General features: G+C 39.7%; 1 protein-coding gene across 1 annotated transcript; it reads left to right on the top strand.

Moving 5' to 3' along the window:
* Positions 1-6,108: 6,108 nt before the first annotated feature.
* On the top strand, positions 6,109-8,439 carry LOC121979822. The gene has a single exon (XM_042531812.1). The coding sequence runs from the start codon at positions 6,109-6,111 to the stop codon at positions 8,437-8,439; it is 2,331 nt and encodes a 776-aa protein (XP_042387746.1).
* Positions 8,440-12,187: the final 3,748 nt, after the last annotated feature.

Consider the following 12,187-nt stretch of genomic DNA (forward strand, 5'->3'; position numbering starts at 1 on the left):
GTAGAAGGAATTTTTTTTCCCGAGAGCATGTGTCTATCTAAAATTGATCCCTTATCTCATTATAGTAAATCTATCACCCTTTAACCAATTGGGCACCATTTCTATCATATTCATTATAACATTGGAGAGTCTTAAAAGAGACACGACAGCAAGTTGATCAGCTAAAGCATGGAGAATGCTTTTGCTAATGGATGCAAAAACAACTCTTCAGAAAAATGTTCGAGTCAAAGACGAATGAAATGAGTCATTGTTCATTGACTTGAAACTTGCTATTCCTTCATTAAGACCTAAATGTGGAGTTTTCATCAAAATAGAAAAAAGATGAATAGATCATTGACATTGTGCAATTTCTATGCAACTTTTCTTTAGATTTCATGTTGTTAAAACAGGTAGCTTCTCCTTCTCTGACTAAGGAAATCATGACATGTGAAATGTATTACTTTTCCTGAAGTCTTCTCAAAACTGATGTTCACTTTCCAGTTCCTAAACTGGATAGTTCACAGCCTTCCTAAGCATTGGGGAATTCTATTCCTCATGCCAGAACAGATCTTGTGTTTGGATAGTTTCACTAGACAGAACTGTAATAAAGTTGGTACCTGAAAATTAATACGTTGTTGCATTAATTAATCATAGTACTGTTAAAACTAAATGATAACATTTGATTAAAATAAATGAGTGTGCCAAAACTGAATGATGGTATATGTGAATTACTTATGCAATAAGTAAATAATGATACTTGTTTGGGTTGCACAAATGGTCAGTAGGATTGCTAGAGAGGGAGATGTTGTTCTTGGTGTATAGTGGAATCTCCATGTCGCTCTTCAATGCCCACTAGCTTTCTCCATCAACAAGTGCACAAACCATGGTTCCTTACGGCATATCGATTAGGAGGCAGAGAATTTAGGTGTCATTGTCTTCCTCAAAAGTCCATTGCATCGACAAAGTTTGGCCATGAGACGAGGCATCCATACTAGATTTGACTCGTACAATTCAATCTGATGTAAATGCGGGATAAATTCCAATGTTTTATTCATTCAAAAACTTTCCACTAGAGGTCATGAGTCTAAATTTGACGGCCAAAAATTAGGGGTTCGAATTTATAGAATAACAATAGTCACTTAAAGTAAGAGGAAGAATTTAAATGTCACTCCACATCTCTTTCATTTCAGTTGCAGAGTGGAAAAAATCTGATTCTTTTCCTTCCTTTTGATTATTCCTCTAGTGGTTCCCTGCTTTACTTCATTTTATTGGTGACACTATCACCTCGGCTGCCGGGCCCGTGCAAGCAGTATCCTAACATCGCTCAAGGGGATTAGTGAGGTCTACCGGGAGTCAGTGGGGCCCATTCAACTTTAATCACATTGGGACACTGACGGCATAGACGGGGTTGAATTTTCTTCCATGGGGGCTATGCTTTACCCCATTCTAGATATCATGCAATATTACTATATATCCAGTGGAACATATAATAGAATATATAGATTGCTTTGGGTTGAAGATTATTATTGATAATTTTGATTATCTATTTAAGATTATCAATAAAAATTTAATTTAATTTATGTAATGAGTGATTCTTCATAATGGAGTATACCCACCGTATCAATAAATGAGGAATATCGAAATACTTTGGAAGTGTAAGGTTTTCCACGATTCTAGCTTTAGTATTTTTTTTTTCAAAATTATCCTCTAATTTTTTCACGATCCGTGCCCCTTGTCTTCATGGTCACCTCTTTCATTACAGTTCGGATCCTCTGTTCCGAAACTTCTCTGTCCCCGTGTCTCCTTGTCGATCGGACGGATCATATTACATCTTAAGACATCATGACATCCTTAAGATGTGTGCAGTATGCTCGTGATGTGCAAGGCATCCTTGAGATGTAATCTGATCCGTCTGATCGGCAAGGGGACACGTGGCCCTTGCCTTCATGGTCACCCCTTTCATTGCAGTTCAGATCCTCTGTCTCGAAACTTCTCTGTCCTCATGTCTCTTTGTCGATCGGACGAACCAGATTACATCTTAAGACATTATGACATCCTTAAGATGTGTGCAGTATGCTCGTGATGTGTAAGGCATTCTTGAGATGTAATCTGATCCGCCTGATCGGCAAGGGGACACGGGGACAGAAAAATTTTGGGATAGAGGATCCGAACTGCTTTCATTGCCTCCCTCGGTACTAACCGGGTTAGCTGTTCCAACCCTAGTGCCTGCTCATCCTTTGCATCATCGGCACCTAGGAACCTTGGGCTCACCTCGAGGCCTAGTGCAAGTGTGGCGGCGCCTTCATCGACGAACTCGACCACCGCTTCGAACTCCTTCCCACCAATCCCTTCGACCTAGGTGTGTGCCTCACCGAGTCCACCATCAGCGCCTCTAGAGGTAGTAAGTTCATTGTCGACCTCACCAGCGCCTATGGCAGTCGCCTCGCCCGGACCTCTTCCTCCACCCGCCACCCCTGTGGAGAATCAACGAAGCCCTCATCAGACTATGTTAGGTTTGTGATGTCATCAACAATCTCGGGTGAGGGACGAAGCAACATTGGTGTCCACTCGAAAGTGGAGGTCGAGAGCGGCACATTCGGTGCATCGACGACGCGATCATGTTCGTAGCAATCGACATGCCATGGATCTCAGCATTGCAGTGTGCCGCCTCTTCTCCAACAAGCTCCATCGAGGGCTTTTGTTCTCCAACTTATTGCACCGGCAATCTGCAGTCCAAACATTTGTTTGATGCCATTGAATGTGCACAGATTTGATGGTGTAGATGCATGTATTTGACTTCTTGAACTAGACTAATACAGAAATATTAAACTAGGTGATATGAGATATTGGAGTAGACCCGGAGTTGACATGATAGTCAAAGTCAATGTGAAATGGCGGTTAAAACGTCGCTCTCATCAGGTCTTACCTCCTCACTCAGCGCCAAGCCCTTCGGTATAAGGACAACCATCCTAAGAGTTGGTCGGACTTGAAAGATCTAGTGCTCGCTTGTAAACAATCGGCCGACACAAAGACCGTCAAAAACCTGCACTACATAACTCTGTTATATAGCCGATCGGATCAAAGGTCGGCTAGACGTATCTAAGCTTAGTATTCGCTCTCCCAATGTAGGGTTGAACAACCCTGGAGCCGAGTGGGCTTAATGGACCTATCTACATGTTCAATGCAAAGACATACATACTAAATCTAAATGGCTCATAAGTCGGTCGGGTTTAATAGACTTATCTCTCCGTTCAGTACCTTAGTGTTAAGACATACAAACTAAATCCGAATGACCCCAAAGTCGATGGATCATATGAGATACAACTCCCCATTGCTGCAGCGTATTCTCTTAGTATATAGTTGGATGAACCTATGGGCTTCAGTGTACTCATATGTCAGTCCTCCTTCATACGACCGATCAGTTATAAAACTGGTCAGGTTTACAGGGCTCAACGTCCCTATCTCCTACACAAGTCGATCGGTTACAACGCCTGTCAAAATAAACTCATTTGATCTTAATTCACCGGTCAAGCATATGAGGTCCAACTTCCCACTTCTGCAATATTATTTTCAGCTCACAGGCTCAGTCTTATAATACAACTCTCAGTATAAAGATCGGCTCCATGGACAACCAAACTTATAATGCAGTGCTCCTCGTTTTATAAGGGTATAAATCCTTTATCATACAGCTGGTCGGAAGCAGGGTCAGTCAGATTTCTTTCATGAGACAGCAGTGCCAGAGAATCACAACAACTCGTCAGAGAATAACGATTATTTGTCAAAGAATATTTTTATGTTACAGTATACTTATTCAGTGGAACCTTCCTCGAAGGTGACTCTACACATTCCATTAACTAACACATTATGACAACATATTCTCTCAATCATCTTATTAATAGCGCAAGTTATAAAAGACGATTTAGACACACTATTAATAGAAGATTCATCGGAGGGAGACTACACATCTTCCAGACTGTATACCTTCCATTACTTGATAGTTTTTGACGGCCAATATTTCTTGTCACCTCATTATTATAGAGGTTATGAGAGGTGATATAAAAGGGAAAGTCCTTTTCGTTGGCCAGGTATGCTCTCAGAGGCACATATATATACACATTTGCTATAGAATTACTATTCATCTTCTTCACTTTGGCTAGTCTACTATACTAACTTGAGCATCAAAGGCCCTATGCCAAGGACCTCTTCCCTTGTTCTCGCTCTAACATTCTATGAGATCTCTCTTTCGTGTGCGCAGAGAGGAAGAAAGCACTTAGATCCTTTTTCACTCTAGTTCGTAATCTTTTCTTTAGTTCCAGCTCTTCTCCATGTCCACAACAATGTCATCTGTCCAACACGCCATCTCCACCACTTTCAGATACTTGTTTACATACTAAAACATCTAAATCTAAAGTTGAATTTTAAATTATATTTTATTCTCTATAATTTTAATTATAGAATTATTTGATGATATGATAACTCGAATCAAATACATTTTATTTTATGATGAGAAAGTAAGTCAAAATTAGTATACTTTATTATTCAATTTGAAATCCATAAAATGAAACTCTTGTAGGATTTTGATATATCATGTGAGCCGTCCCAAGGCCTCAGATACTCAAGAGCTTAGGGGGTTGGAAGCTCGAGCCTGAGTCCTTCGAGAGTCCGAATTTCGAGGATTGTAAAAATTTAGAAGTCCAAGTCTAAGTAGTCCGGATCCTCTGGACTACTTTTACAATCTAGAGAATATCCTCTTTGCATGTATTGATGGAGATGCATGATTCTCACTTGTAAAATAGATAGGGATTATACACCTCTACCAATACATGGAAAGGGAGCATCCCGTCAAGTCCAAACCCATGAGAGTCATAGCACGCAGGGGGCTCGGACTTGAAGGTGGGAATTAAAGGAGGGTGGATCGGTTATGCTACAGCAGTCGTCTCCGTTATAGCACAATCATTACAATCATTATGAAACAACGACGATAGTTACAAGGAAGAAGGCATATAAGAAAGATGTAACGGCCTGAGACAGGGGCTATCATCTTCCTCTTTCACGAATCCTTTCTTCGTACGTTTTTTCTGAAGCCACAGGCTCACTTAAACAAAGAAGAGGTGCTCACAAATTCACATCAACAGTAACCACTATCAAACCGCAAGAACTCAATTTAGTTATCCCTTGGAACATTTCTTTTAATATTGTAAGTCCAATGGCCAGCTGCACTTCCACTATAGTTTGTTTATTTATTTATTGGTAAAGGCACTTTGTTGTCGTTATTTTAAACTACTTTTTAAGAATAAAGACGAAAATTTCCCTCTCATTTTTCTAAAAAATTTTATCAATGTACGTAACAGTGACACCAATAAAAACATTGTAAATTTTCATGGGGTCAAACGAATCACCTTCGTTATTAAACTTTTCTAAAAAAATTGGACGCTTCGAATTAAGATAGTATTTACATATGCGCAATTATAGCATAAAATAAAATTTTAAAAAAAAATAGATAGAGAAAAAATTATATATCATTTAAAATGACATATGACGAGTGACGTCTTCTGTCTCTTCCTCTGTCTAAAGAGGATTCGTGCGGAGCGATGACTTTGAATGTTGACAATGGTCTTTGCGGGGACCGTTAATTAGACTTTGTTATCCATGGCATTATCCAATATTCTAATTCCCATGTGAAGTGAACCGTCAATTTCTCTTAATCTCTATTAAATAAAATAAAAAGTATATATCTAAAATATCAATTCTTATACAATTTAATCGAGTGATCGTCGATTAATACAGACGATAAAATGCACAAATATATTACAAACAAAAAGGTCAATTTTTAATACCATTTTTGACGCAATTTAAAGCTCAGAACAAAGATTCGGATTCGCTTCGCCCAAATTAAAAAGGTAAAATGACTAAAAATAAGACACACACACAGAGTGCAATGAAAATCTTATCACTGCTCGAGCATAGATGCCTTGTCTCGAACGTGTCCCTTGAGGAATATATGCAGCAAACACATCAAATCGATGAATTTATGCTCCCAATCGATCAGAAAAAAACAAACTGGAGCAAAGATTTTAAATAGGACGAGAAGAGAGAGAGAGGGAGGTGCAGATCGAGAGATAGAACGAGATGGATTTGCAGAAGGAGCACAGAGAAAGAGAGCTGATGAGAGTCGAGGGCCTGGTGATCACCATCGCCCTGCTGCTGGTGGTGGCCTACATACTGAACCTGTACCGGTGCCGCAGTAGCTTCCTCAAGTACGCCCTCCACGCCTTCGACGCCATCTCCGGCTCCCTGGTCACGTACACCATCGGCTCGATGCAGCAAATGACCTTCGCGCAAAAGGATTTCAACTGGCTCTGGGTGGCGCTCCTCCTCGTCCTCACCGACAGCGTTTGCCATGCCGATTTCGAGCAGAACAGGGTGAGCAGGTTGAAGTACGAGCTCCTCAAGATCATGGACTCTGTCTACACCGGCATTCTCTACACCACCAGCGACCGCCAGATTCTGCCGGCCATCTGGACGATACTGCTGTTGCACGTGGTGAAGCTCCTGTTCAGGATGTGGGTGTTTCAGCTGGCCGATCAGTCTTACCGGCACGGTCAGAACTCGCGGCTGGTCGCTGACTACATGAGCTACGAGCACGAATTGAGCAGCTCTGAGAAGCCAGATCCGATCACCATGAGCGGCTACAAGTACTTGGTCTACGGCGAAGCCAAACCGGAGAACAAGCTGCAGCCTGCGCCATCAGATTACCGGATCGAGCTGAGGGTAGCTAATGAGAAGAGACTGATCACCCTGGAGAAGGTTTGGCAGTGCCGGGGAAGCCTGCTCACGACCGGCGATCCAGAGAGCAGGCTCAAAGATCTGTGTCTCTCCTTTGTGCTCCACAAGTTGATCCGGCGAAAATTCGACGACCTGCACCCGCTGCCGGAGCCCGATCATGAAAAGGCCCATCAGTTGCTTCTCGACGGGCTGCTCTTGCCCGGCCAGGACTACAGAAGAGTGTTCAGGGTGATCGAGGTAGAACTAGCATTCTTGAATGATTACTTCCACACTTTGTTCCCTGTGATCTTGGTCACCAGATTCATACTTTTCATCAGCCTTCTCGTGTTCGTCACCTTTTGCTCATGTTGTTGGCTTCTAGTGTCGATAAGCAGAGACATGGATAACAGGAACTTTGTTTATCATATCATTACCATTTACCTTTTTGCGATAGTCATAGTGAAGGAGGTCTTCAGGATTAGTAGCTTGGTATTCTCCGACTGGACCAAGTTGTTGCTGCTGTCCAAGTATGTGCAGTACCCTTCATGGCAGAGGAGCCCTGCAACAGAGACGGTAGTGAAGTTTCTGTGCAGTCGGAAACTCGTGAAGCATTGGCATAACAAGATTGGCCAGTACCATATTCTCAAATCATTTAACTATGAGCCGAAGACGATGAACTTCATGGATTGTATGAGACTGAGTATGAAGGACGAGGAACTAAGTGGAGCAAAAGAGGGCCGCAAAATCACATTGCCTGAGGAAGCCAAGATGGCCATCTTCGAGTCCCTCCAAGCTCAAAGAGACAAGATCAGGAACGGCGAGCCGTTGAGCAATGGTGTGCTTTCGTTGCAGAGGAATCAGGTGAAGAAGCTGTTGTCATGGTCGTGCAAGCTCAAAACAGATGCACACACCATCTTGGTATGGCACATAGCTACTGCTCTTTGTGAACTGGATTTTTTTCGTCATTACAATGTTGATGCGACTCATAGTAGAACGCATGAATACCTTATTCGTATGAAAAAGTGGATGGGCACTTCATCGAGCGGATCCGTGCAAAAGGATGACAGGAAGAACCCTGATAAAGATCTGAAGTCAAATTATGTTGTTGCTTCGAGCATGTCACAATACTGTGCATACTTGCTAGTCTTCCGACCTCAGCTGCTGCGTGAGCATCGTTTGGTTGTGAGGTTCATATTCGAGAAAACAATAAAAAAGGCTCAGGAAACCTTTGAGGGTTGCTGTAATTCTGAGCAGATGTATGACAGGATGATGGACTTGGCCAAGGAAGTCGTGGAGGAGAAGGAAGAAGAAGACGAAGTCACAGACACCTTGAAGCTGAGCGCAAAGCTTGGTTGGACATTGATCACAATGATAGAGGATGAAGCAACTCGTTGGAAGGTGTTGGCCGAATTCTGGGCTGAGATGATTATATACTTGGCTCCTTGCGATAATAAAAATGGGCATGCCTCATTTTTAGAAAGCGGCGGTGAGTTCTTGACACATATTTGGGCTTTGCTCCATCATGCAGGCATTGACAAAGTATCGGGGCATGGGCATTACTCCCGTGTTCCTGAGAAGGAACAACCTTTTTTTCCCTCTGATATACAGGGTCTGAGGTTTCATCAATCTGACAGAGGCACTGATGAACTCCATGGTGTTTATAGTTCTCATCAGAATAGCGATGACAATGTTTAACAAATCCAACCAATGCTACTTTATGCAATCCGATACTTTACCAATGATAATAAAAGAATAGCAACTACTTGGTCCTTGGTTGTTTGTTCTACTATTTTAAAAGCATGTTGGTAAAAGAAAAGAAGCCTTTTTGCCGTAATCCAAACTAGTCAAAAAAGCAGCAGTTTCTCTCCAGTAGAGGCATCGTGAACCAGGAATGAAAATAATTTGAAAAGTAACAAAATAGAGGATTAACACATTGCATTCCAGTTTTCTTATCCTAAATATATGTCAGAGCATATATTTATACAAATGAGGGATATCTCTAGAAAATGCATTAGATCATAGAAAATCAAAAGAACTTCATCCAAAAGGTTAAGATTCAAAAGATTGCTTGAGCAAAAGAGTCACAACCACCTAAACAGAATATTGCAAGTTATAACTCATTGAAAGTCATTAACTTGTAATCTTTAATAGAGTACTGAACATTTGCCCTGTTTCAATGATCAGTCTTGAATTTTCTGCTTGATTAAGATTTCTTCTTTACACAGAAAAAAATGATGCTTAGACCTTGTGTGGAAGACGAGATTCATGGTGATTGTAGTTGCGAACATATTATCGCAATAAATGATGGTTGATTGAGCTTGTGTTTTATGACTTCGTGAGAGTTTAGGATGCTTAATATATTCTACTACTGCATAAGATATGCAATTGTCCTTTTCTTGTTTGAGCACCAAATCATCACCATTGAGCTAAAGACAGAAAACGTACCTATCATTGATCAACCAAACTCAATTGTTATAAACTAACTGACAAGATTGTTTCCACTTTATTTAGCATATTTATTGCCTAATGATTTTCGTCTGATGTATCTTATGATAGAAATGCACCATCGTCATGACCTTTAGTGAAAGAATTAATCCATACTTTGCAGATTCAACAATTGGCACAAAATACTTAAATTTTATTAACTTGCAATTCACCATGTAAACTAAATCAGGGTGTCGGAATCTCTTCCACTTAAGTCTCGGTATTCCTGTCAAGACGCAGTTCAACTCATAGCCCAAATCCTAATGGCAAATTACTGAAATACCCAAATCATGTACCCTAGTTTTAAAATTACCAAATCATGCACCCAATACCCATTTTACCCCTCCGCTCATTCACCGAATCGATTGCTACAATGTAGCAATCGATTCGGACAATTTTTTTAAAAATGATTAAAAAATCTTCTATGATAAAAAATTAGTTGCTCTCAATACGGTGTATCGAATTGATGTTTAAGGGCATGAATATAATCATGAGAACTAGATAAGCATATAGGACCTTGTTCCATGTCATTCCGAGCTCTCTAGGTCCATCAGCCGATTTAGACCAAAATCAACTTATGGACCTAAACAGCTCGGAATGGCATAGAACCAAGTCCTATGTGTTTGTTTAATTCTCTTGATTATAAAAATGCCCTTAAACATCAATTTGACACATTATATTGAAGGCAGTATTTTTTTGAACATGAATCAGATTTTTTTAATCATTAAAAAAAAATTAATCAATTGATACAGTGTAGCGATCAATTAAAGTTATTGTTCATGATCATAGAAACATACCGAATCAATTAAAAAATTCAATTCGTGTTCAAAAATTTGGTGCTCTCAATACGATGTATCGAATTGATATTCGAGGGCATTGATATATTCAGGAGAACTAGACGAGTAGAAAAGACCTTATTTCATGTCCTAAATCGGCAGATGGACCTAAAGAGCTCGGAATGATATAGAATCAAGTCATATGTATTTGTCTAGTTCTCCTGATTATATTCATGTCCTCAAACATCAATTCGATACACTGTATTGAGAGCAGTGATTTTTAATCATAGAAGGTTTTTTAATTGTTTAAAAATTATGTCCAAATTGATTGCTACAGGATAGCAATCGATTTGGCGAATGAGAGAAGGGACAAAATGAGTATTGGGTATGTGATTTGGTAATTTTGAAACTCGGGTACGTGATTTGGATATTTCGGAAACTTTCCTACGCAGTTTGGTAATTTGTCGAAATTCTAATCAGCAACATGTGAGATCTAAACTGACTACACCATCATACAATAGCCCTTTCCAACATCTCACTATGCCTACAATTAGGGCCACTCTGATACAAATTATCACAATCTACTTAGTTGAGAAATGACCATTAGGGTGTCAGACAACTGCAAGCCATAAAACTTAAGCACCATCTAATAATGGTTCAATTATCTAAACTTCTAATACTTCTCTAGTAGCCCACAACTCACCATGTGACACTAACTAAGGTTTCAAATGAGGAGAGGAGTATTTTCTTCTAAAGAAGAGCTTTCTGGTGCTTGAGGAGTGGTTGCTTGTTTTCTCCATCAAATGTTAAGAAAGAAGTTCACAAAGGATTGCAATGACTTTTGTACAAACCTAGGAAAGAAGCTTGTCCAGATTTTTCAACGCAAGTTCGAATTTGCGACATCTATTTATCATTGTTCTCATATTAGATAGACTTAGATTCTCCCGGTGAAGTAGCTTAGGTCGAACTAGGGGTGCCAATGAATCGAATCGAGCCAAATAATATGAAAATATTGATATTTGAGTTCGAGCTTGAAAATATATACGATATCCGAAGCTCTATTCGTAGCTCGAAAATACAAATAGCTTTGGCTCGAGGTCGATTCGAAATAAAATTCGAGCTCGAGTTCTATTCGAATTGCTCTAATCTTGATTCAAGCATATTCGAACTATAATTCAAAATGCCTTAAATTCAAATTCGATTCGAATTATTCGAACATTAATTTAAATATATTTAAGTTAAAATTGTGTAAAAATATTTAAAATTTGATTCGAGTTCGTATTGACGATAGAATTCACACATATTATTAATGATAGCATATATTATATATAAATACCATTACAAATGAAAATAGGAAAATACATAAATTAGGAAAACAATAAGTATTTCCTAATAATAATTATTCTCTAATAACTAGGAAACAAATAAATATTTTCTAATAATAATTATTTCCTAATAACTAGAAAATAAATAACTATTTACTTATAATGATTATTTCCTAACACGCCCTCTCAAGATGATGTCCCAGAAATGATACCAATCTTGTTGTAAATAGAAAACAACCGAGGTCGAGAAAATGACTTTGTAAGTGCATCAGCCAACTGATCCTCGGCGGAAATATGAGTAACTCGTAGTTCAGAGGCGTGGCACCCAAATTATCAATAAAAAGCACAACAGGCGTGGTAACCGGAAGAAGCAAATCTGTCAAAAGTGACTTAATCCATTGGATCTCAGTTGCTGCTGAGGCAATGGCACGATATTCAGCCTCAGTCGAAGAGCACGTAACCGTGCGTTATTTGGAAAATGAATTAGAAGTATTTGTGAGAGATAGCCGACGAGTGATGTCATCAGCGGCAACCATTGTAGAAGGGGGCCGATGGGTATTCTTTTAGAGCAAAATCCACCTGTGCGATCAACAAAACGACGATTTGTTGAACTTTGCCTTTGATGAAAGAAGACAACAACTAGAAGGATGAGGTGTTGTTGTTTGAAGGCTGGAATCTGACTTAGTCATCGGAATAAGAGCAGCAGAGAGAGAAGGTTGCATTTTGGCGGCCGCATATGCTGGAGCAGATGTAGAAAATCTGCTATTGAACAAAACTTGGGAAAAAAAACTTGCTATTTGGCCTATCAGAAGATGGCTAAAACAATACTCATGAAGGAAAGACCGCTATAATGCGGAT

This window comes from Zingiber officinale, chromosome 5A (genome assembly GCF_018446385.1).
Source record: "Zingiber officinale cultivar Zhangliang chromosome 5A, Zo_v1.1, whole genome shotgun sequence".
In the NCBI taxonomy this organism is placed as follows: domain Eukaryota; kingdom Viridiplantae; phylum Streptophyta; class Magnoliopsida; order Zingiberales; family Zingiberaceae; genus Zingiber; species Zingiber officinale.